At 53.8% G+C, this 23,255-nt stretch overlaps 1 protein-coding gene and 1 long non-coding RNA gene across 2 annotated transcripts; one reads left to right on the top strand and one right to left on the bottom strand.

Moving 5' to 3' along the window:
- Positions 1-469: 469 nt before the first annotated feature.
- DUSP4 (dual specificity phosphatase 4) lies at positions 470-14,345 on the bottom strand. The gene is made up of 5 exons (XM_036457543.2): positions 13,654-14,345; positions 3,865-4,010; positions 2,120-2,339; positions 1,010-1,432; positions 470-944 (listed from the first exon to the last, which is right to left on the bottom strand). The coding sequence occupies exons 1-4, from the start codon at positions 14,060-14,062 to the stop codon at positions 1,047-1,049; spliced, it is 1,161 nt and encodes a 386-aa protein (XP_036313436.1). The 5' UTR covers positions 14,063-14,345; the 3' UTR covers positions 470-944; positions 1,010-1,046.
- A 4,024-nt stretch (positions 14,346-18,369) lies between these two features.
- Positions 18,370-19,463, top strand: LOC118730668. The gene is made up of 2 exons (XR_004991566.1): positions 18,370-19,068; positions 19,203-19,463. It is a non-coding gene; the product is annotated as an uncharacterized LOC118730668 (long non-coding RNA).
- Positions 19,464-23,255: the final 3,792 nt, after the last annotated feature.

Here is a 23,255-nt window from a genome sequence, read left to right as displayed (position 1 = left end):
CGTATGCAGAGAAGAGGTGGCGTTCCCACTTCCAAAGGGATCATTGCCGGTGTGTGTCTAGTTGGCTGGTGTCCCCGAGGGCCTGTGTGAGAGCACCAGATAGGATATGGCATGTGTCACAGATGGTCTGCAAGTCCTCAGGCGGGAGGATGAGAAAAGCGCCCCCACCTGCCCAACTGAATCATTGAGCATCCGAGAGAGAAGGCTGTGCTGTTTGCGGTGTGAAGGCCTTCGGTGTCCACGTGCCCTGGAACCAGCCTGGCAAATTGTTAAAAACGAAGTCCCTTTCTTCCTCCTCCTCTGCGCCCTGCCTGCCTCTCCCTGCCAGTCCAGGCGGATCAGACGCGAGCCTGGCCCCCCTCAGGGTGCCACTGACCTCCTGGCCGCTGAGACGTCAGCCGCCTCGGGTGCCCACTGTGACGTCACAGAAGCATATGCCACCGTCACTGCGCTCAGATTCTCGCGGACATTCTTAATAAATACTTTTATTATGGAGCATCATCATTCACCTGGTTGTGACTTAGAAGGGAAAACCATGTCCTCGAAGGTTCCTTTAGGAAAAAAAGAATCCCTGTAACCTCAACAACAACACAGAACCAGGCACTTCGGGCAAACTTGTTTTCTCCTTGTCCCTCGCCCCCCTCCCTTGAATAAAATTTGCCAGGGCCTGTGGATTTCCTAACTTCAAGCCTTACTGCTTTAAAAAAAATGAGGTAAGAAATTCCCGTCTACAAGGTCACACGGACACACACACACACACACCAGGCCGAGGCCTTCCCCGCCCGCGAGGCAGCGTTATTGCTGGAAGTTGGGGGGCTCCGTGTGCTGGCTGTTCGCAGGTGTGCAGAGTCCTTATTGCCATTCTGGCGGCCGCTGGTGGGCCGGGGAGAAGACGTGATGGAAGGAACCTGGTGGCCTGTCCCCCGGTCGGTCAGTTCCAACTGGCCGCCGGCCCGTGGCCCCCACCGGTTGGTTGGTCAGTTGGTCGGTCGGTCGGTCGGTCGGTCGGTCGTTGGAGGCCCCCGGGGTGGGGGTCCCCCGCGCCCCTAGCAGCTGGGGGAGGTGGTGATGGGGCTGTGCAGGTAGGGCAGGCTGCTGGGGGCCGCGTGCACGCCCACCGACACCGGGAAGCTGAAGACGAACTGCGAGCTGGGCGTGCCGGCGGCCGGGCCGCGCTCGCACCGCGGCCCCGACGGGCTGGCGGCCTCGGCGGCGCAGGACGTGGCCAGCACCTGCGACTCGAACTGCAGCAGCTGCCCCATGAAGCTGAAGTTGGGCGAGATGATGCTGCGCCGCTGCTTGACGAACTCGAAGGCCTCCTCCAGCCGCACGCGCTTCTTCATCATCAGGTAGGCCAGGCAGATGGTGGCCGAGCGCGAGATGCCCGCCTGGCAGTGCACCAGCACGCGCCCGCGGCACTCCTTCACCGCGTCTGCGGGGAGGGGGAGGGGGGTCAGGGCCAATGCTGCCTGAGCGGTCCCCATGCCCCCCAAACATCCTGCCCCACCTGAGCGGTCCCCATTCCCCCCGCCCCCCAAACACTCTGTCCCCAATGCCTAGGCAGGTGGCCTGGCCAGCAGTGGGGAGGAAAGAGGGAGGGGGGGCTGGGCAGGTGTCGGAGGATGGGGCACGCCCATGGGAGAAGGGCAGGGAGGACCCTACGGGAAGGGGCTGTAGAATCCTCACCATCCTAGGCTGTTTCTGAGACAGTCAAGCCCATGCATTAAGTTTGGAAAAGACGCATGCTAAACCCCAGAACATTCAAGGATTTCTTTCCTCTTGCAGAAATAAAAATAACGACTCATGTCTCCCTTTCTTTATCCTCCCCACCATCCCAGGAGCCTTGTCGTCAATGCATCTGGAGACATGGAAGGCAAAGGCTCCGCAAGCTAGCAGCATGGAGGTAGGATGGGGTTTCCCATCCCTGCCCAGCACGCCATGCAACAAGCAGGCCTTCCTATGGGGTGTAGGCCGGTGTGGGGTGTAAGCGGGGGACAGACTACATCCTGGGAACCACCTCCCCATCCCCTCTCCCCTCCCTCATGAGTTACAAATGGTCCCTACCACCCTGCCCACCCGGCCTTGGACCTTGGACCCAGTCCCCGCCAGGGCCGCCTACCGATGTACTCGATGGCCTCCATGAACCAGGAGCTGATGTCGGCCTTGTGGTTGTCCTCCACGGGGATGCACTTGTACTGGTAGAGCCCCTCGAAGTGGTTCGGGCAGTCAGAGGACACGTTCAGCAGGGCCGTGATGCCCAGGGCATCCAGCATGTCCCTCCGGGCGGCGTGGTAGGCACTGCCGAGGTAGAGGAAGGGGAGGATCTCCACCGGGCCCCCCTGCACCAGAGAGGAGAAACAGGCCCCCGACATCATCAGTGCACAGCGGACAGGAAGAGGGCTGGGTGCTGGGACAGGGAGAGGGCCCTTCACGGGCCCTGAGGAGCATGTGTGGACACAGCCCTTCCGGGCATCCCTCATCCTGAGGAGGCTCCTGAAGGGAGCGGGGGCCCATGGGACTCCTCTAGCCTTTGCGTTGCCCCCTGCAGAGAAGCCAGGACAGGAGAGCCTTGTTCAAGCAGCCTCTCCCGTGAGGGAGGGAGAGACAGGCACAGGGCCGGCTGGTCCACCATCTGTGACTTTAAGAGCTTACACCTGCCCGTCACCGAGCTACCTGTTAGGTGGTTTAGGGAGTTCTTAGTTGGATACTTCTTCACTTGTTATGTCAAAAATAGATCTCTGCCAAAACTGGTTTGGCTCAGTGGATAGAGTGTCGGTCTGCGGATTGAAAGGTCCCGGGTTCAATTCCGGCCAAGGGCATGTACCTCGGTTGCAGGCATATCCCCAGTAGGGGGTGTGCAAGAGGCAGCTGATCGATGATTCTCTCTCATTGATGTTTCTAACTCTCTATACCTCTCTTTTCCGCCCGGTAAAAAATAAATAAAATATGTTTTTAAAAAATATTGAGATAGATGCCTCACAGACAAAAGGAGGGACCTTGGCTTAAATGAAGGTCCAGCCCTAAGCAATCTGAGACTTGGGCAGCAGAGTTGCTGGGCTTCGTAAGTTCACCCCTCCCCATCTACAGGAAAAGGGCTGGAAGGGGTGGGCTTGTAAGAAATAGGATGGCTTACACTGGTTCTCTCCGGGAGAGCTGGCTGGCCATTTGTCATTTATAACTGGGGACAGCCTGAGTGTTCTGGAACGGGGTGGGGTCCACAGGCCACTCCTTCAAAGAAGGGTGTTCCCTCAGCTTCCTGCAGGGCTGGCCACACATCCAGCCTCAACAGCCTCTCGTTTGCCTGCACGTAACTCGAGGCTAATCAGAGAGTTAGGACTTTTTAAATGTTGTTACTAACCCTCACCCGAGGATATCTTTCCATTGATTTTTAGAGATTGGAAGGGAGGGAGAGACAGGGATGTGAGAGACACATCAATTGGTTGCCTCCTGCATGCACCCCGACCAGGCCTGGGGAACCTGCAACCAAAATACATCCCTTGCCAGAACCTGTTTGGCTCAGTGGATGGAGCGTCGGCCTGCAGACTCAAGGGTCCCAGGTTCAGTTCCGGTCGAGGGCACATCCCCAGTGGGGGATGGGCAAGAGGCAGCTGATGGGTGTTTCTCTCCCATCGATGTTTCTAACTCTCTATCCCTCTCTCTTCCTCTCTGTAAAAAAATCAATAAAATATATTTTTTAAAAATAAATACACACCCTTGACCAGAATCGAACCCAGGACCCTTCAGTCCGTGGGCCGACACTCTAGGAAGAATTCTAAGGAATAACCTATTCCTAACCCACCTTACAACCCATCCCAACATCCGAAGCCTCGGAAAGCAGAGCCCGGAGAAGAAGCGCCCACACACCTGGTCGTGCAGTGGGGTTCCGCAGGAGCTGCAGCCCAGGTCCAAGGCCTCGGCCGTGCTGGGGGGCACTGCGGGCGGGATGGCTGCCAGCGCCTTGGTTTTGGAACAGAATTCTGGATACTCGGAGGAAAACCTCTCATAGCCACCTGTGAGGAGAAAGAAGTGCGGGTTAATGGGGTCAAATAAGCCCGCGGGGAAACCACCAAGAACTGGAGTCCTATCCCTGCACTGAGTGAGGAGAGCTGTCTCTGCATTTACCACTGGGTGGCGCTGTGGGCCCAGCGATAATGGCTATGGAGCCTTTTCCAGAGATGCTGAGTCCGCATTCAGCCAGGAGGGTAGTAAGCTTTCCCGGTCCCGGTTTGGGATACAGACGCACAGAGGAAGGTGCGCAGGGGGCCTGGAGAAGGGCCTTTTTTCCAGAAGAGCTCCTGAGGGTGATGGAATAGGCTGGGTGTCGATAAGCACAAGAAACCTGCAAAGATGTCTGTCCTTCCCCAACGTTAGCCCTTCCTTTGGAGAGCTTCAGTGGGGGGAGAAGAAAGAAAGGTTACTCTTGGCAGGAGCCCTGCTAGATCTCGGCAGCAGAGCGGATGCCAGTCGTCCAGCCTTGCAAACAGCTGTCCCACCGACAAGGGGCCAAAACGAGAGGAAATGGGCTTAAATCTACATAAACCCCTCGTGCTACACACGCAGGTTTGGGGCAAGGCAGGATTTCCTGACCTGAGAGCTGCTAAGCCCTGGGATGGTTATCCGTGAGCTCGCCTTCCGGGGAAGGGAGATCTTTTCATGGAAAAGAGATAAACGTGTGGAATGGTGTCAGCGCCAAACAGAAGGGCCCGGCTGGGCAGAGGCAGGCAGGCAGGAAGCCACTCCGAGGCGAGACATGCTCAGCCTCCACTCGGACGGATCCTGTGACCTCTGGACGTGGCTCTGCAGTACCCTACCATCTACCGTCCGTGTCTGGCCCTGCTTGGGTGTGCACTTTGCAGTTTCTTTTTTTTTTTTTTAATATATTTTATTGATTTTTTTACAGAGAGGAAGGGAGAGAGATAGAGAGCTAGAAACGTCGATGAGAGAGAAACATCGACCAGCTGCCTCTTGCACACCCCCTACTGGGGATGTGCCCGCAACCAATGTACATGCCCTTGACCGGAATCGAACCTGGGAACTTTCAGTCCGCAGACCGACGCTCTACCACTGAGCCAAACCAGCTTCAGCAGCACTTTGCAGTTTCTGTAGGACCAAAGATGGGTGGTACATTAATTCAGAAGATGAAGGGAATCAAAACTTGGCCGTTGTAAGATAAATGAGTCCTGGAATGTAATGTACACCTTGGTGACTGAAGCCATTAATATTGTATTGCACATTTGAAAGTTGCTAAGAAACTAGATCTTAAAGTTCCCATACAAGAAAAAAAAAAAAAAAAAGTTAAACCCTAGACATGTTAAGTAGGCTCATTGTGGTGATCATTTGCCAATATAGTCAGTATCGAATCATTATGTTTTACACCTGGAACTAATGTTATATGTCAATTAAATCTAATTTTTTTAACCCATCAACTTACTTAAAGATAATTCAGTAGGGCCTGCATGTTGTGGGACAACTATTCTCATGGACCCCTTCAACGGATGGTCATGTGTGTAGCTAGTACCTTTAAATCTTGGTGACTAAGTGACATGGTGCCACTGTTCCCTGTAACATGCATCGTAATCTTCCAATATGCTGACATGTGATGGTTAGTCACTTTCTTGCCCAGAATTCCAGCCCCAGAAGCTGATTCTTTGCCACCTCATAAGGCTTACAGAAACAGGGCATGCATTTCTTCGGCTCTGACGGGAGGCCTTCCCCTCCCTCCCTTCCTCCCTCCCTCCCTCCCCAGGATATAAATGGCCATCTCTCCGGTCACAGGCACCTGCTCCTGCTGAGTCACAATGACCAGCCTCCGTGGACAGACAACCTACAGCGGGGCCTACCTGTGGTGCCAGTGTCAGGGGTTGGTTGGCTCAGCAGTGACCTCAGCATGGCTGCTCTCCCTCCCATTATCACCCCCTCTGTCCCCACTTTTCCGTATGCAGCTGCCGACACTGCTGTGCCCCCTCCCCCACAAACATCTGGGATGGGAAACCTTATAGATGCTTCCTCCCCCCTCAGAGAAAGTAGAAAGGGAAATGGATCAGTCAACAGACCATATTGAACGCCTATACAGGAAGTCAGCACGCGGCTCAGCGGAGTTGCTCAGTGGTTGAGCGTAGACCTGTGAACCAGGAGGTCACAGTTCAATTCCTGGACAGGGCACATGCCCGGGTTGCAGGCTCCATTCCCGGGGGGCGGTGGAGGGAGGGGTGAGGGGGGCACAGGAGGCAGCTCATCAATGATTCTCTCTTCTCATAGATGATCCTGTCTCTCTTTCCCTCTCCCTTCCCTTCCTCTCTGAAATCAATAAAGTTATATTTTTTTTAAATAATATATTAAATAAAAATTTTTAAAGTCATCACATGTGATTCTGTATATTTCTAGAGGGTTTGAAAATTTCCAAATAAAATGACCTTTGTGTTTATTATGGAAGCTGAGCTATTAAAACACATATCCCCCCCCCCCCCCCTCCCCCCGACAGTGGACCCACCCAAGAGCGAATGGCGGAGTCACAGGTGTGCCAGGAGTGCCAGGGCCAGGCTCCAGGGTCACAGAGAGGAGCACCCTGAGGGCAGCAGGAGGGCAAGGAGCCTCGAGTGGTTGAAAGAATGTTCCTCCCGCCTTAGCCCGTTATGCTCAATAGTGTGTCCTGGGTTCAATTCGGGTCAAAGGCATATGCCCAAGGTTTCAGGCTCAATCCCCAGGAGGGGGCGTGCAGGAGGCAGCCAATCAATGATTCTCTCTCATCATTGATGTTTTCATCTCTCCTTTCCTCTCCAAAATCAATAAAAATATTTTTTTTAAAAAAAGAATGTTCTCCCCAAGTACGGGAAGGGCACCAGACTGAAGTCTGGAGGGGACACAGTCTTTGCAGTCAGACTCACGGGTCTGGGGCGGGCACTGAGCTTCCTCCTCCACACACTGTGCTGGAACAGCCACACCTGCAGTGCTTGGAGGACTGACTGGGACGGCCAGTGTGCGCCTGGCCTCAGGGAGATGCATAAGGAAGGTTCCTTTCTGGGCACCTACAAAGGGACCCCAGCGTTCCTGGCCACTTCCCAGGCTTTGGGCCACCTCCTCCTCCTGGGCTTCATTGTGGTTTCCAGTTGGAGTCTTCAGACCCCATACTTTGCCAGCAGAAGGACAGGCACCACACTTCTGAACTGAGGACCCTTCCGGGCCTGGGACATCCGCTGCCTCTCAGTCTCCATCAACTGGGAGGGGCAGAGAACCGAGTCAGAGGCTGACCCGGGGGTGTGGCAGGTGGGGGGACAAGACAGAGGTGACCCAGAGGCCAGACCCGAAATGGCCAGTAAAAGACACTCTTAGAACAGAACAGAAACATGCTGGAAAGTCAGTGCCCTCTGGCGGGCGTTTAAAAAACAAGCAGAGAGGGACGTCAGTGAAGAAGCAGATCAGCCGGACGGACAGGAGCACAGAAGGAAGGATCACCTCCGTGATGGCGGCAGCAATGAAAAGGGTTTTCCCTCCAGAGCTGTGGCTTTTGGGGGTCCGGCTGGTTGTTACAAAGGAGTGTCTTTGGGGGCGGGGGGGGGGGGGCAGGTGGCTGCCCTCAGGCCAGGAGCATGCAGGCGAGTGGGGTCCATGGACTCATGCAAGTTAGGAACCTCCAGTCTACCCTACAGGGCCACATCCAGGGTACCAGATCCGTGCTCATTAAAATGACGGGCACTCCTGAGAGGAGATGCTCACCACGCCAGGCTCTTCCCATACATGAGTCCAGCGGCCCTTGGGGAAGGTGTGACCAGTTCCAGTCTTACAGAAGAGGATGGACACTGAGGAGCAGGGCAGCCCCAGGGAAGGGCAGGGCCAGCATCAGCCCACTGGTCTCCGAGGCGGCTTCTGCCCAGCTGTCTGGAGCCCACCCTGGGCGCACCCAGCTCTGCCTCCCTGGCGGTCCTCCCCCAGGGCACGGCCTGCTAGCTGGTGGCGGCTCGCAATCGCGCAGTTTTCATGCAAAACCTCCCGGGCGGAACACGGCTGACATTTCACCGAACCCCACTTCTTTCCAGTGCTCTCCTACCTCCAAGGCTGGCATGAGGAGCGGTGACCAGCATTTTAAACTTAGCGAGAGAAAACAGGAGCTACTGGAATGCATTGGCATTTAAAGACGCTATCATTTCATGAATTCTGGTTTCAGGTTTGTATCCCTGTACTGGGTCAGGGTGGAAATGGAAATGAATTTACTGAGGGGGTGAGGGGCCACTCAAAAGATGCCGCCAGGCCCCCAGGTGCCTCCCCTCCACACTCCCAAACCCACGCAGACACCAGAGCCACAGCCCTGTAAGAGCTCCATTTTACATCACCACATTTTATCCAGACCTTAGGAGAAGGAGGCTTATTCCAGCGGGACGCGGCGGGCTGGGCCGGACCCGTGCCTCCTGCAGGCGCGCACAGAGGGCAGGGTGCGGGCACCAGCAGGAGCCCTGTGTTCCCGCCCTCAGAACAGAAGGGTCTCAGACTCTCTCTCCTCTGAATTCCTCGTGGCCACAACTTACTTCTTTGCAAACGACACTCGGACATGATGTGCAAGATCCGCATTGTTACCTTAAAACACTGTCATTGCTGATTCCGCCTGCTTCTTCTATGCCCTATTGAATGCCATCCCACAATGTACTCCGGCCCATTTGGACCTGTTTCTCCCGTGTTCTTATTTAATAATAGGCTTTCTAGCCTTAAAGTTCTGATTTTCTCATCTTAACGTTTAAAACTGGACTGTATTTGTGTGTGTGTGTGTGTGTGTGTGTGTGTGTTTTGGGGGGGATATAATTTCTCAGCCAACTTCATTCAGGAACATTTCTAGTTCAACTCCATGCTCTTTTTTCTCACACTTCCGTCCATGCAGGGCTGGGAGGGTACGTGTAAGGTGCTTCAGAAAAGACAGGCTGATGCGGTGCTGATCCCATCATCATAATAGGGCCCTTAAGGAGGTCTGTGATGGCAAAGACGGGCACTGGTGGTGACCAGGGTCATCAATGTTCATGTGGATGCTGCTCCCCCCCCCCCCCCCGCCAATAACACTCAGCACATCACCCCTTCACAGTCAGGGCCCGGGGCCTGGCTCTCCAGAGACATCATATCAACACAAAGCATATCTTGCCAGCAAAGCCTGAGGTCATTTGAAGGTCATCTGGCTTTGAGCGCTTCCCGTGAGGTGGGTGTGGACTCGGTAAGCACCCATGGAATGCTGGGCGGTTTTCAGTTATTAAATGGTACTTACGTGGGCTTCTCGCCGCAAACCTGCCAGCCCTGGGACGACAGCTGGCGGACACCTAAGGCCCCACTCGGCTGCCTCTTGTCTGGATCTTGTCCCAGCCCTGTTCTGTCTGCCGGGCTCAGGAAGCCGGCTTCCGTCCCAGAGTGAACTTTCCTTCCTGTCAGACTTCCTCTCTGTTCGGCGGGAACTGCCTCCCAGTAAGGAGGCCAGCTATCTGGTTTCAGAGGGCCTGACTTTTTAAAGAAAGGTCCTGGCTCCTTGAAAAAGGCCACCCTCCTCCCTCCCTCTCCCTCCCTCTCTCTCCCTCAGCATCCCGGCAGCCCGTCTTGGTGGATGCAGCCCAGCTCATTTCTAAGCATCAGGGACAAGCCCAAAGGAGCTGTTAAGGGCTTAGTAAGGATGATGTTTCACTCTCAATATAGAGGGACACTTTGTCTGTAGCTACTTTTGTGATGGAAGCATCCAGTTCAAATGATGCAAAAAGTAATGAGTTTGCTTCATTCGTTATAACTCTAACAAATTACAATTGGGGGTAGAACTTATCTTTAGAGCCTACTTTTTTTCTTATTTGTAAAGGGAAAAGCCAGTCCCCTTTGGGTGGAAGGTGTGCAACCTCACTCAGCATCCTCTTCCCCTCCTTTCCGCCACGCCGCCCCCCTCCCTCCTGCCCCCCCATAATTGAGGCTCTGCTGTTAACCTCCTGGAGACCTGAGATGGGCTGGACAAGTGGGGACAGAGTGAGACAAGGCAGAAGACAGTCACCAGAGTTACCAAGGCTGCTGGCTGAGCCCCCAAACCCTGTCCTTCGCCCTCGGTGGCTGTTTTCTACAGAAAGTGCGCTGTCAGCCTCTGAACGGTTGGTCAGGACTGGGGTCCATGGGCCCCATGAGTTCCAGCAGGGAGTGAACAGCTGGAAAACCTGGTGGATCCTCTCACTTCCTCAGCTTTTCTATCAGAGCCTGAAGGTCTTACAACAGTCATGAGCTGAGATGAATTTTAGACAGGAAAAGGGAAAGATAATGTTTTTATACCTGAAATCTTCTGCATAACAGACTGATTTGTTATTTGGGGAAGATGGGAGATAAGGAATGACTTCCATTAGAGTAAAAAAAAAAATTCTCTTTTTGTCTTTCTCTAATGATCAAGGTGTGTGTGTGAGGGGGGCGGGGGGAGGGAGGGGAGTGTCTAAAACCCTAATCCAAGGATTTATGAAGGAAAGGGGGATTTGAAAGGAGAGGTGTATTGTAATAAAAGCTGAAAAACTGAAATTTCTAAACTGTCCTTAAAAATACCTCATAGGATTTGAAATAAACTTAGCTTTTTAAAAAGGTTTACCTCAATGGGAATTTTACTTGCAAAAAAAAAAAAGACCAGAAAAACATAGTGATTTGGGTTATTGCTTTTAGCAAAACTTGGCAGCATTTTATTGGTATTAAGGAAAGTTTACTCCTAACTCTGAATTCGTACCTGTGGTATTAGTTATGAACCACCTGCAACTGCCCCGTCAAAGAGAAATAGAAAAATCAAAATTTTAAACGGAATTATAATTGGTAGAATTAGATAGTCTTTGGCCAGGAAGGATAATACAACCAGGAACCAAATGACCCAACCCCTAATCAATTCAGGTATTGACTGAAGATTATCTAAGGCTTTTTCCCATGTTTCCCTTTACTTAGCTCCCTATCCCACCCCACAACGGTGTGGCCTCCACTCCGCTGCCTTCAGCTGGGGTGCAGGAGGCACCCCTTGCTTTCCTCCCCAACACTGCACCTTCCCCAGGCCTGTGCGGGCAGACGCTGCCCAGTTCCTTTCTGTCCTCGGGGTGAGAGCCTTTTCCAGGAAAAGGCAGAGAGAAGAAAGAGGAACTGTGTTAAGAGGGCCTCTACTTAGCAATATATGTCCATAAGCTCAGTTAACCAGATGATGACCCAGGTAACAACCTCCAAGACAGCCTGCCAGCACCACAGAACCAGCTGGGAGAGCCACAGAACCAGCTGTGAGAGCCACAGAACCAGCTGGGAGCCACAGAACCATCTGGGAGAGCCACAGAACCAGCTGGGAGAGCCACAGAACCAGCTGGGAGCCACAGAACCAGCTGAGAGAGCCACAGAACCAGCTGGGAGAGCCACAGAACCAGCTGAGAGAGCCACAGAACCAGCTGGGAGAGCCACAGAACCAGCTGAGAGAGCCACAGAACCAGCTGGGAGCCACAAAACCAGCTGAGAGATCCAGGCCACCCTGAGAATGCCAGGCTGGGCTGCCAAAGGCAGGTTCCCTCTGCTCCAGCCGTCCAGGCCCCTCCTGACTACGCCCAAGACCTGCTCCTGAAGAGACAGGTTGAACCTAAGACCCAGGCCCAGACACTCAGCATCTCAGAGGGAGTCTGTGGACTCTGAGATGCATAAGGTCGCCCTCCCTGCCGCACCAGGTCGGACAACAGGAGGCAGTGCAGGCCTGGGAGGCAACAGCCTTTGGAGAGCTGCTTCCCAGTGGGCCAGGCGCCTCGCCAGCCGCCAGGGGACCGTCATTTTACCCAGAAGCTCCGGTCCTACCCAGTCTATACATTAGCATTTGCCTCGTGCAGAATGGCTGGTCTGATCTGGCTCTTTGCTCTCTCCCGATGGGGTTGGGGTGACCCAGGGAGATGCCGCAAGCCAGAGGAGGAAACTTTAAAAATATGCATCCAGGGAGGGGGGCCTAAGTGTCTGCGTGACCGCCCGGAAGCCCCAGGGCCAAGGTCTCCAGCTGCCTCTCTGGGGCGGTCCCTCCGGATTTCTTCCAGGAAGAAAAATTAAAAACAAAAACGAGTTCAGACTCCACGTGGGTCTGCCCTTCCATCAGGAGGAAGCCCAGGGCAGCGCAGCAAGCAGAACGCCCGTCCACCCCCTCCAAGCGAAGGGACTTTCATCCCAAAGCAATTTCTCCCCTGGGTCCCTCCAGCGCCCGCACGGACGGTCTCACCGGGACCTGGACCGGACACAGGTCCCCGAGGCGCCGGCCCCTCCCTGGCACTTTCTCCCGAAGCGCTTTGGGAAGGAGGGAGGAGGACCGGGCTCCACCGGAGGTGCAAAAAGGCAGCCTCCCACGGAAAGAAAAAAATCAGCAAAATCGCCTTCGTGGTTCAGCCACAGGTCAACGGCAGCAGCGTTTCCCCAGCAGCTGACAGGTCAAATGGCCAGGAAACAACTGCCGAGAACAAAGCCCCCCGCTGTTCGCCAGGGCAGCCCGGCCCGTCTCCACCGGGCAGTTCCGCGGAGCCTTTCGGACGGGGCGGCGGGGAGAGGTTTCCGCCCTCCTCCCCCCACCCCCACCCCAATCTATTCCTTCCTCCCGGGCGAGCGGGCCGAGAGAGGAAGGGAAAGGAGGGAGGAACCGAGCGGCCCTTTGAAGGCTGGAGCCTGAGACGCCCCCCGGCTGGGGCCGCGGCACGGACGGGGCGGAGGAACGCGGCTGCGGCGGCCGGAGCTGGGGCGCATCGCGGCCGGGGGCGCCCTGGCTCCCCGCGCCCCGCGGCTCCTCCCGCGCCGGGGTCCCCGGGGGCAGCGGCTGGGCCGGGAGCGCAGGTGCGGCCAGTGCACCTCCCCTCCGGCTCCTTGGACCGCACGGCCAGACCCTCCTCCCCAAAGAGTTCCACCAGGGCTCCCCTACACCAAGCACGCCTTCCAGCCGACCCTCCGGAACGGGGTCTGAACAAAAGGTCGTCCTCCTCCGCTGCCTGACTATGTAGCAGGCACTGTCCCGCCGCCTGGCGTTCCCCAGACACACACGCTCCCCCCGCCTCCCGCGCCGGCGGGGCCCGGGGCTCGCTCGGCAGCGGAGGGAGCGGACCACCTTCCGGGAGGCGCTCGAAGTCGGGCGACAGCGGGGGAGGAGGGGAGGGGGACACAGATCGCTTATCGTCCTGTCCGCACCCCGATCTTCCTGGTACATTTCCCAAGGGCAGGTTCCCGATGGAACTGGCGCGCTCGCCGTCCGGCACCCTCTCCTCGCCTCCTGGGTTCCCGGGGTCGGACCTCAGTCCAGGGCCTGGGCACGCCAAGCCCGCAGGCCTCCCCTGTCCCAGCCCACCCGCACGCACAGGGACTCTTAGGGGCACTGCCCTGGGAGGCGAGCAAACGCGGAAGAGGCGCCGGACCGTTAACGGGTGTAAACAAACGCACGGCCGCCAGGAAGGGTGCGGGATGGCAGGTGACGGAGGAGGAAACGCGCCCTCGCAGTCCCCCCGACGACTTTTGGAGCGCGCCCCAAACCCGGGCAGCCCCCGTGCACACCGGGGCGCACAAAGGGGTTCGCGGGGATCCCCCGCCGCCACGAGTCCCTCCTCCATCACTTCCTCCCCCGGCCGCTCGGACGCAGGCCGCCTGTCCAGCCCGGACACACCGCCCTCGGAGCCCGCACCCGGCGCCCGCGCTCACCTTTCAGCAGGCAGATGTCGGTGCGCTCGGCGGTGCGGCGCAGCGCCTGCACCACCAGCGACACGGTGCTGTCCTCGCGGAGGCTGTCGGCGCGCGGGCTGCGCTCGTCGTAGACGATGACGGCCGAGTAGAGGCCGGAGCGCAGGCGGGAGCGCACCTCGTCCTCGGCGGGCAGGATCTGCTCCAGGCTCACGGCGCCCTTGGCCCGCCGGCGCACGATGGTGTTGCAGCGCACGTTGACCGAGCCGCGGATGGCGCCCGCGCTGTGCGCCAGGAACGGCCTGCAGTCCAGCAGCAGGCACTTGGCGCCGCTCGGCAGCCCCAGGGCGCCGCCGCCGCTCTCGTCCCGGTTCATCAGCCTCTTGAGCACGCTGCAGTCCATCTCCCGCAGCTCCTCCACCGTCACCATGGTGGCCGGGGACCGGGGCTGCTGCTGGCACGCGAGGAGGCGAAGAGCAGCCGGGACAGCTGGGCTGCAGGAAGGGGCGGGCGAGGGCTCAAGCAGGGCGCGTGCAAAAGTGGCCAGAAACTTGGCCCCCCGGGATTCACACCGGAGACCGTCTTGTCCCCGGGATCCTTCCTTCCGCGGTCCTCGCAGTCACATAACAGTCCGAGCGGTGCGAGGGGGAGGCGGCGGAGCAGGGGACCGTGTGGACGGGAGCGGGCCGAGGGCTCCCTTCTGCCGGGGCCTCTTTGTATGTTGCCCGCCGGGCTTCTCCGGGAGGAGCAGCCGGAGCTCGGCGCGCTGCCCCAGCCAGAGTTCCCTCCTCGGCTTAGCGATGTATTAATGCTCCCCGGCTCTCCCCCGGGAGCGGGCAGAGTCAGGACTACCTGGCGAGGCCCCGCCCCTTCACATCGGGGTCTCCCGCCCCCCGCCCGCCCCCCGCCCGCCCCCGGCTCGGGCTCCCCGCCCCGGCCGCGCTCCCCCGCCCCTCCCGCGCGCGTGAATGGATGGAGCGCGGGCCGCTCGCGCTCGGTCACGAGGATGCGACGTCACAAAGAGCGGAGTAAACAGGCCCGCCGGGCGCTGGTCGCCAGGCCCATTCATAAAACCCGGGCCGGGAGGAGGGAGAGGGAGGAGGGAGAGGGAGGAGGCCTCCGACCCGCCGGGCGAGCCGCGCGCCGGCACTTTGTGAATGGAGCGCGGCCGCGGCGCTGCTCGCAGTCGGCCTGCGGGCGCGGGCCACCGCCACCGCCATCCACCCAGGGCCCCGGCCTCGGGCAAGAAGAAAGGAGCCGGCTGAGAGCCCGGCCTAACGGAGGCTAGGGATCTGTTTTGATCCTTTTTATCTCCTTGTGCCCCTCCTCCCCATCCCCTCTCCCTCCTTCCCCCCATCCCCCCGCCCCGAGCCTCGCTAGCCTCCCTCCGGCTTCAAAGAAGCTTAGTGGTGCCTGTGACCTCTTCGCCCCGGATTGACGGAGTGCGTTGGGCCCGGCCAGCCGTTTTTTTTGTTGTTGTTGTTGTTTTGTGGGGTTTTTTTGTTTGTTTGTTTGTTTTTGCAAATGCGATTCCTCTGACGTTGGCTTATGCATTAGTGTGATCGATTTTCATCTTGGGCCATTAAATCAGCTTTACATAGCTTCCCGAGAACGTGGGCAAGCCCCAACGTAGAAGATGAAAGAAAAAATCTCTCCCGCCCCGAAGTCCAGTAATGGGGAGCGGGGTGTTGGGTCCGTTGCTTTAAGGTCCAGAGGGAGGCTTTCATTGATTCCTTGCCGGAATGCTGCTCCTCTGGAGGAAGGCAGGGAGCCGGTCCTGGCCACGCTTCCTAAAGATGCTTGTTTAACCTTAGTAGACTGTATATATATTATATTTATTTACTTATTTATGTGACTTTTGGAAAAGTCCTCACCCCTTATTGCACAAGTGCAAATTGTCTTCTCGGGAAATAACCATGAGGGCCCACGTCTGGTGCGAAGCTAGACCCTGGAGAATTTACCGTCAAGGGTTTCACAAGCTCTGGGGCAGACTCAGACTCCGGTCTCTGCGTTCCCTTTCCAGGTCAGGCAGCGTTTTTTCCCCCGCTGCTCCCCATCCCCCACCCCGGTTTTTACTTATGCATTTGATTTCCCAGAAGCCGCTTTGGTCAGGGGGCTTGTGTGCGTCGCGATGCGGACACAACAAAAGCCAAAAATGACTCCTCCGACATCTTGCCAGGTCTTGTTAGTGAGAACTAGCCAGCGAGCGGGAAACCTGCAGGACGCGCTGGCGACGGGGAGGCTCACACTCCGGGTCCGAGTGGAAGCCCGACCCTGGCATCCAAGGACCGAACCTTCCCAGAGCCTCCCACCCGCTGCTGGCCTTCCGCCTCCCTTTGTTCCTGGCTGAGCAGCGAGCGCTCCCGATCTCTCACCTCCGACCCCGAGGCCACCCCTCCCTTCCCCTCCTGAGCCCTTGGGGGGCCTCCACTTCCGACGCCGGGGGCCCCCGCTCCTCTCCCCCTGCGCCACGCATCTCCCGGCAGGCACCCCGGGAATCTTCCCTTTACCGGGCTGCAAACTGGCTCAGCGAGGCACTGCACTGATCCTATGATCCTATCTCTGTTTAGAATTTACTATCTTGTTCAACATACTTGTTTGGGGGTATTAAATCCTTTGGATTTTACTAATCTCATGGGGGAAAAAAAAAACATTAAGTAAACTTAAATATAATTTTTTTCTGATTATCCATCCTGTAAATAGATGAAAAATCTGTATATTTTTCTTATATCTCCTCTTTATTAAATAAAAGGTAGCCTACTCTAGTATATATATATGGCATTGCATTAAGATATGCATTTTGAGCCCTGACTCTGGTGCCCTTCACTTCTGCGCCCAGGGCGCGGTGCTCACGCCGGGCACTGTGTGCAGGGGGCGGCCAAAGGCCCCCCAGGCTTGGCCTCTCGGGGATGAAGGGGTTTGTACTTCCTCCCCAGGACAAAGAGGGGGGCACTGTAGGTTTCTCTTAAGACTGCCGTGGCTGCGAGGCTCTGTCCAAGCCCGGCTCTACCTGGCTCACCGGGAGCGCGCCTTTCTAAGGGGTCCCCGTGTCCCGACCATCCAGGGATCATCTGGCCCGGGCCGGGCCCCCTCCCCGCGCCAGAAACACCGGCGCCTTCACGCGGGCTTGGGCAGAACATCTCAGCCGCAGGCGGGTCGGGCCAAGGTCGCACCGGTCGCAGGAGCTGGGGACACATCCCGGGGCCGCCCCGGCCGCGCGCTCTTCGCCTTTGTCTCCCGGGCGCCCGGCCGGCCCGGAGCTCACGTGGCAAGGAAACAAGTCCAATCCGGGGGGGTGGGGGGCAGAAGGCTCACGGAACAAAGGCTTGCTTTCTGCACCTGACAGTCCCCCGCGGTGGCGAACCCCGTCCATCCCGCAGGAGATCCTCAGGGAAGGGGGGTGGGCGGGCGCGTGTGCGCGATGCTGTGCCCACGTGTGCGCGCCCGCGCCGGGGAGGGGCGCCTGCGCTTCCGACCGAAAGGATGAAAGCCAAGAGCCCCCGTGATAAGAACGCGAATGCCTGATTTGGGAAAGAGACTAATTTTTTATTAAAAATGCTCTCTCCTCGACTCAGGAATTTGCTGTCAGTTGTGTGCGTTTCAGTCAATGAGATTTAAATGCTGCATTTTATCCGGATCCTTTTTAAGCAACCTAGATAATTATTTTTTCATTTTTGGTTTTGATTCCTTTGGGAACACAGTTGAATGAATACAACATGAGGACTACTCTATACCTATCCCAACAAAGAGAAGATAAAACGTCTCAATTAGTATGCAGGCTGGGGGTCGAGCCCTTAATCAGTGGACACAGGAACTTGTGAAACAGCTTGTCAGTGAGATCTTGGAGAAAACAAAGGCATGGAAGACATTGTTTGAATATCGCTTCAAAGTTAATTTAATGAACGAAGACATATCTTCTGGAGTTGAAATGGGATTGCCCAAGGAGAGATATTTTATTTATATTCAGCAATACACCTCCGGGTGAAAGAAATAATTTAAAAATGTACCTTGACGTGTGAAACCAACTTCTTTTTCATCAGTCTGTCCTTAGACCACGGCATTAGTCACTGTCGGGCCTGGTAAAACCTGTGTTCTTGTTTAAGAACATTTCTTACCAATTAGGAAGTTGTGTGAACTGGGAACTCACAGCCCAGAGGACGCTCCCCAGAGAGGACCGTGGCTTCTATTCTGGTTTTAATGCCAACCTCTGACTCACTGCCCTGTCCCAAAGTGCCCGAATGGAACTGGCCTGAAAAATCATTATTGAATTAGTCAAGGTGACCAAGGAGGTAAGGAAGGTCCCGTGGGGTCCTGTGTGCACGGTGTGAACTGAGCAGGAGAGCTCCCTGTGAGCGCCATGCCAAGTTCCAGCAGTCCTCTTCCCTCCCTCCCCTACGCCAGGCCCACTCAAATGGTACCCCACAGAAAACAGGCTCAAACTCTTTTCTCTTTCTGTCCCTCCTGTGCTCACGGAGAGCAAAGCTGGTGGTTTTTTTTGTTTGTTTTGTTTTAGATAGATAGATAGATAGATAGATAGATAGATATTTTACAGAGAGGAAAGGAGAGTGAGAGAGAGCCAGAAACATTATTGAGAAACATTGATCAGCCACCTCCTGCATAACCCCAACTGGGGATGTGCCAGCAAACAAGGTACATGCCCTTGACCGGAATCAAACCTGGAACCCTTCAGTCCGCAGGCCGATGCTCTATCCACTGAGCAAAAACGGCCAGAGCTGGTGGTTTTTATTTATCTGTTTAGTCAAGCAAGTGATAATGCCCCATGCCAGTTCTTCAGCTTTTCAAAATCAAATATTAGGAACAAATGCTTCTCCAAATAGAAGATAAAAATGGACCCGGCAGTTTTGTTGTTAATCACTCTAGCTGGGAATACTTGCCTAGTTATCCAACAAAGATGTTACACTCAATGAGGGAAAGAAAGTTGTCTATGCCTTCAAAAGGTTTATAATCTAGTTGGTCTGGTCAGGGTGTGATTGTCATGGCATGTTATGGGAGGCAGGATCTAATAAATGTCCTTGGGGAAGAACAAATAAAATGTGAGGGGAATTCAGTCAGGAAAGGAATTGAACCGTTTTCTGGGATTGGGGAAATGAAGGAAAAATTCCATTGTGCATAAAATGCATCTTATCTACTTACTTGTTACCCTGGATTTTTTTTTTTTTTTAGGGCACTTTTTTTTTTTTTTTAAGCTTTTATCCCATCTCTGATATTCATTCTGTTCTTGTGCCTTATATCTTTTGCTTTCATTTGTTAGCCTCTTTCTTCCCCGGTGGTTTTGCCCACTAAAAATAGATGAACAATTGGTCTGAAGCTGCAAGGGAGCCAAGATGATGCAAAGGCTCTGTAGAAAATCTATGCCGTGGACCATGAGCGGTGGGGCTGTGAGCTGTGAGCTGACCTAGATGCAAGATGACCGAGGTGTGGGCCCGATCCTGAATAACTTTCATTGTCACGTTAAGCAGGTCAGCTGTTCTATACCTTAATTTCACCATTTGTCAAACTAGGGGGGAAAAAGTAATTATTATTTAGTGTTTGTTTGTTTTCCCCCCCAGGAGAACAAAATGTCTAAATCATTGTTCCAAAAACACAGCAATAAACATATTTTCCAAGTGTTGGAGAATGAGGTCAGAAAAGAGTTTTGGACTTGCCAACTTATTTAGAGAAAACTTCTCGCTGAGAAGTAAACAATAAGTCACAGTGTTTATGCATATTCCAAAACTGTTATTGAAAGCAATGAAACAGCCCAAAATTGAGGCTATCAAAGCAAATCTTGGGCTTTGGAGCATTATTTCTTCATTGATGAAACTGTAAAACAAATTTATAGGAAGCCCCTGTGGTGCTGCCCGCTGGCTACCGCAGCCCCAGGTCATCGTTATCCACTGCTGTCCCGTCCTGCACACAGTCCTTCCGGCCTAACACGCGTGAGGAGGGAATGTCCTGTGTCTTTCAGATGTTCCAGCTGTTCTTCACCTCCACATCTTGGCCCCAGTGAGGTCTTTTTGTGTAATGGTTGGTTAATTCTCATCATAATGGCAGGGAAGGGAAATAATCTTTCTCTCTCCTCTCAGGTGTGTACCTGGGACCTGCAAATTAAACTCACAAAGACAGGTTAACAGGAGGAAAATCAAACAATGTCAACTGATGTTAATTAACTAATTAATTATTTTTATTTTTATGTATGTATGTATGTATGTATTTATTTATTTATTTTTTACAAAGGCATAGGGACTTCACAGAAAAGAAACGAAAACCCAAAGAAGTGGGAAGGTAGGGGAGGATGGGGGTAAGGGGGAGAGATCAACCAAAGGACTTGTGTGCATGCATATAGTCTAACCAGTGGTCAGGAACAACCGGGGGGGGGGGGGGGGGGGGGGGGTGGGGAGCATAGGTGGGGAGGGGTTTGGGATGGAATGGAGGGATGAGGACAATTATGTGATATCATAATAAATAAAATAAAATAAAATAAAATAAAATAAAATAAAATAAAATAAAAAATAAAGAAAACCCAAAGAAGTAGTTAAACCAGGGGGCTTACATGCCATTTTAACAAAGGGCAATAAATTGTCAAGAAGTGACCTGACAAAAAGGGGCTTTGGGCTTCTGGAGCTGATAAACTATGGGAAGGTGGGTAGGAAATAAATGGGCGAAACTAATGGGAGATAAGGGTTATTTATTTAGTAAGCTTTTTTGTGCACTCATCTTGGTTCCATCACTGTCTCTGGTGATAAAAGTTGTTCTCTTCCTGGGAGGGCAGAAGGAGACACCTGCACGAGGGTAGTTTACGGCCTGCTTTTAGGCAGAGGGGAAGGGGGACAGAGCTCCTTTTATGTCTGCTTTTTCTAATTGCCTTTAGTTCAAAATAATCTGTATTCCAGAATGGCATATTCGGATCCTCTTTACAACCATCTCACTGCTTGACCAGGTAGGTCGAAAAAGAGGTGTCAGAATTTCAACGAGAACTTTGCTTGAATGAGGAGCAGGTCCCACTCAGCCAACAGTGGGGCTTTAGAAACTAGTCCTTTAGAAACCGGAGAGTCCTCACTTCTGATTTTTCTGGTAGACAGAAGGGAGGGGCCAAGAGCCAACAATTCCTTAATCGTCATCTCCAAAGGCCTTGGACACCGCATGAGACCGATCAATTCCCTTCCGTTGTAAGAATGGTTTCTGAAGTCAGGATCGGAATAGCCTCTCACCGCTGGATGGAATACTCAGATTGCCACGTCAGAAGGAACAGGTGAAACAAGTGGGGAGGAGCAAAGGCTCTCCACCTTCCACCGCAGGCTCCTCAGTGGGCGGCCATTTAGAGATGGTCCCCAGCATGACAGTGTCCCCTGCTCAGGTCCCCCCAGGCACATGTCTGCCTCAGTCATCCTGCACCAGGATGCTGCCCCTCTGAAGGTGTAAACTTTCATCTGTGCAATTTAATCTCCTATGAAACACCGTTTTTGTCTTTTTTAAAAATCATTTGGGTTATCTAAAATCAACATACAAAAGGAATACACCCAAAAGTACTCTATTCTTTTCCAGATAAGGATTGTAGTTTCTCTAGAGTCTCTTCCTTTTCTATTGGGATTAGCATAACAATCCACAGGATTTATTCTTGGAGGATCCTTTTTATGCAGTGGTTAATTACATCTTGCTATTTATCCCATCTATTAAGGGTTAACTAATTAGCACCCAGCCAACTCTACTTCTAATCCATTTCTCTCCCCACCCCAAACCTAATCCCCAGTGTCCTGTGTCCTTTATGCCACAGTCTTGAACCTCCCCACCAAGTGATAAGGTGATGAGGTCTGTCCTCTAAGCCACCAATGCCCCCTTTTCCGGGCCCCTTTGGATGCCACCCTGAGTCTGAGATACGGCCTCTCCACACCTGGTATTATTTGGTGCAATGAAAACGCCCATCCTCCCCTGCCTTCCCTCTGAGGTTTGACAGCCTGTACCATGATTCTGTATCTCCGGATCTATTTGTTGTTTCTTCTTATAAGGACACTAATCCCATCCGTAAGGGCTCCACTCTCCTGACCTAATCACCTTCAAAAGGCCTACTTCCTACCATCACATCGAGGTTAGGATCTCAACACACAAGTTGTGAGGGAACATACACACTCAGTCTAACAAGCTCGTTGCTTCTCTGCTGAGTTTCCCTCATTTCCCATAGCAGATTTAAATAATCTTAGACATTGCAGCAAATTCACATTATAACTCCCGTTCATATTACCTGCTTAGCAATACTGTAAGATCTGCTTTTGGCTTTTGCCAAAACTTCTACAGTCCTCAGGCCAGAGTGGAGCCCAGGAAGCTTGGAATGGAGATCTGATCATTTATTAATTATTCTGACCATGCTCAGAAGAAACACCACAGGCCCTTCCTCCATCTCTCCACCCTGAACACCCCAGCCTCTGTTCCATCTGTGAGCCTCATGTTGTTGCAAACACTAGATAGGCTTTCCCTGTACTACCACACCACCACTGCTGCCTGCTCCTCTGCCACCGTGTCCTGCTCCTCCTCTGCGGTGTTGGTGTTTGCTGTTGGTGCCCAGGGCTGCAGCTAGCTTCTTGGGAGAGACCCATCTAGAGCCTCAGCCTCTTACTAGTATGCCCTCACCCCCTCCAACTGCCCATGGCTTTCTTGCTCCATGCACCGCCCAGGAGCACCGGGTGCTTCCCAGTCCTGTCCCAAACCCGCAGAGTCCATCCTCTCCTGTTCTTTGCGGGAATTTCTGACCAAACTAACTGCCCAACTGAAACTCACAAGGGAGGTCACACTGAAAGACACTGATGTGTCTAGATGACTATTCAAAGCAGAACCCGAGCGGAAGGGTACACTTCCTGGCCCGAGGCATAAACACCGCATATATTTTTCCCTTTCTGAGGGCTGTTTTTCACGCTTGAGATGAAGTGTGGTCAGAACGTATTCTCGTCTAGAATTTTAGGTCAGTCAGGCAGAGGTTTGTCCTTCTCGTGTTTTATACACATGTGAATAAAAAAGAGTAAACAAAGCCTGCTGTTCAATGTGTTGCAGGTATGTCCGAGGTGCCATTCTAGACCAGACTGCTCTGGGGGTTTTTGTGGTTGGTTTAAGGGTTATGAAAAACACAGAAGAAATGGTTTCTAAAAAAAGATTAGGATTTCCACTAGGACATTATCAAGTTAGAAGAAAAATAAACCACAGAATGCTAAAAATGTAGTGTTGTGTTTTTTTTCGGTCGTACTTCTGAGGGCTCCTGTATTTATGCTTTCTTTCCAATGGACAGAAGAATTGAGAAATATGTTGGGGTCGGGTTAGACCTCCCCTGTGGGACAGCTCTGGTAAAGACCCTTTCCCTGTATGAGATTCCCCAAGGCCTTGCACTGCAGAGATGTGTGGTGTGTGTGCGCCACTTACATAAACGTGTGTGTACATATACATGCACACACATACATCTGTGAATAACATTTACATTTTCTTCTTGAAACATCTATTTCCACCCTCCCCCTCTATACGTGGGCTCATTTTTATAAGCCACTTTATTCCTCTCCCAGCCCCTGCAATTCCAAGGGGCTTTCTCACCCTCCCCCACACCCCTTTGTTTGAATGTTAACTCATCTTCCCTTGTGACAGGA

The sequence above is a fragment of the Pipistrellus kuhlii genome, unplaced genomic scaffold (genome assembly GCF_014108245.1).
Source record: "Pipistrellus kuhlii isolate mPipKuh1 unplaced genomic scaffold, mPipKuh1.p scaffold_m20_p_3, whole genome shotgun sequence".
Classification (NCBI taxonomy): domain Eukaryota; kingdom Metazoa; phylum Chordata; class Mammalia; order Chiroptera; family Vespertilionidae; genus Pipistrellus; species Pipistrellus kuhlii.
The sequence above is the reverse complement of the archived record's forward strand: the minus strand, read 5'-3'. Positions and strand labels throughout refer to the sequence as shown.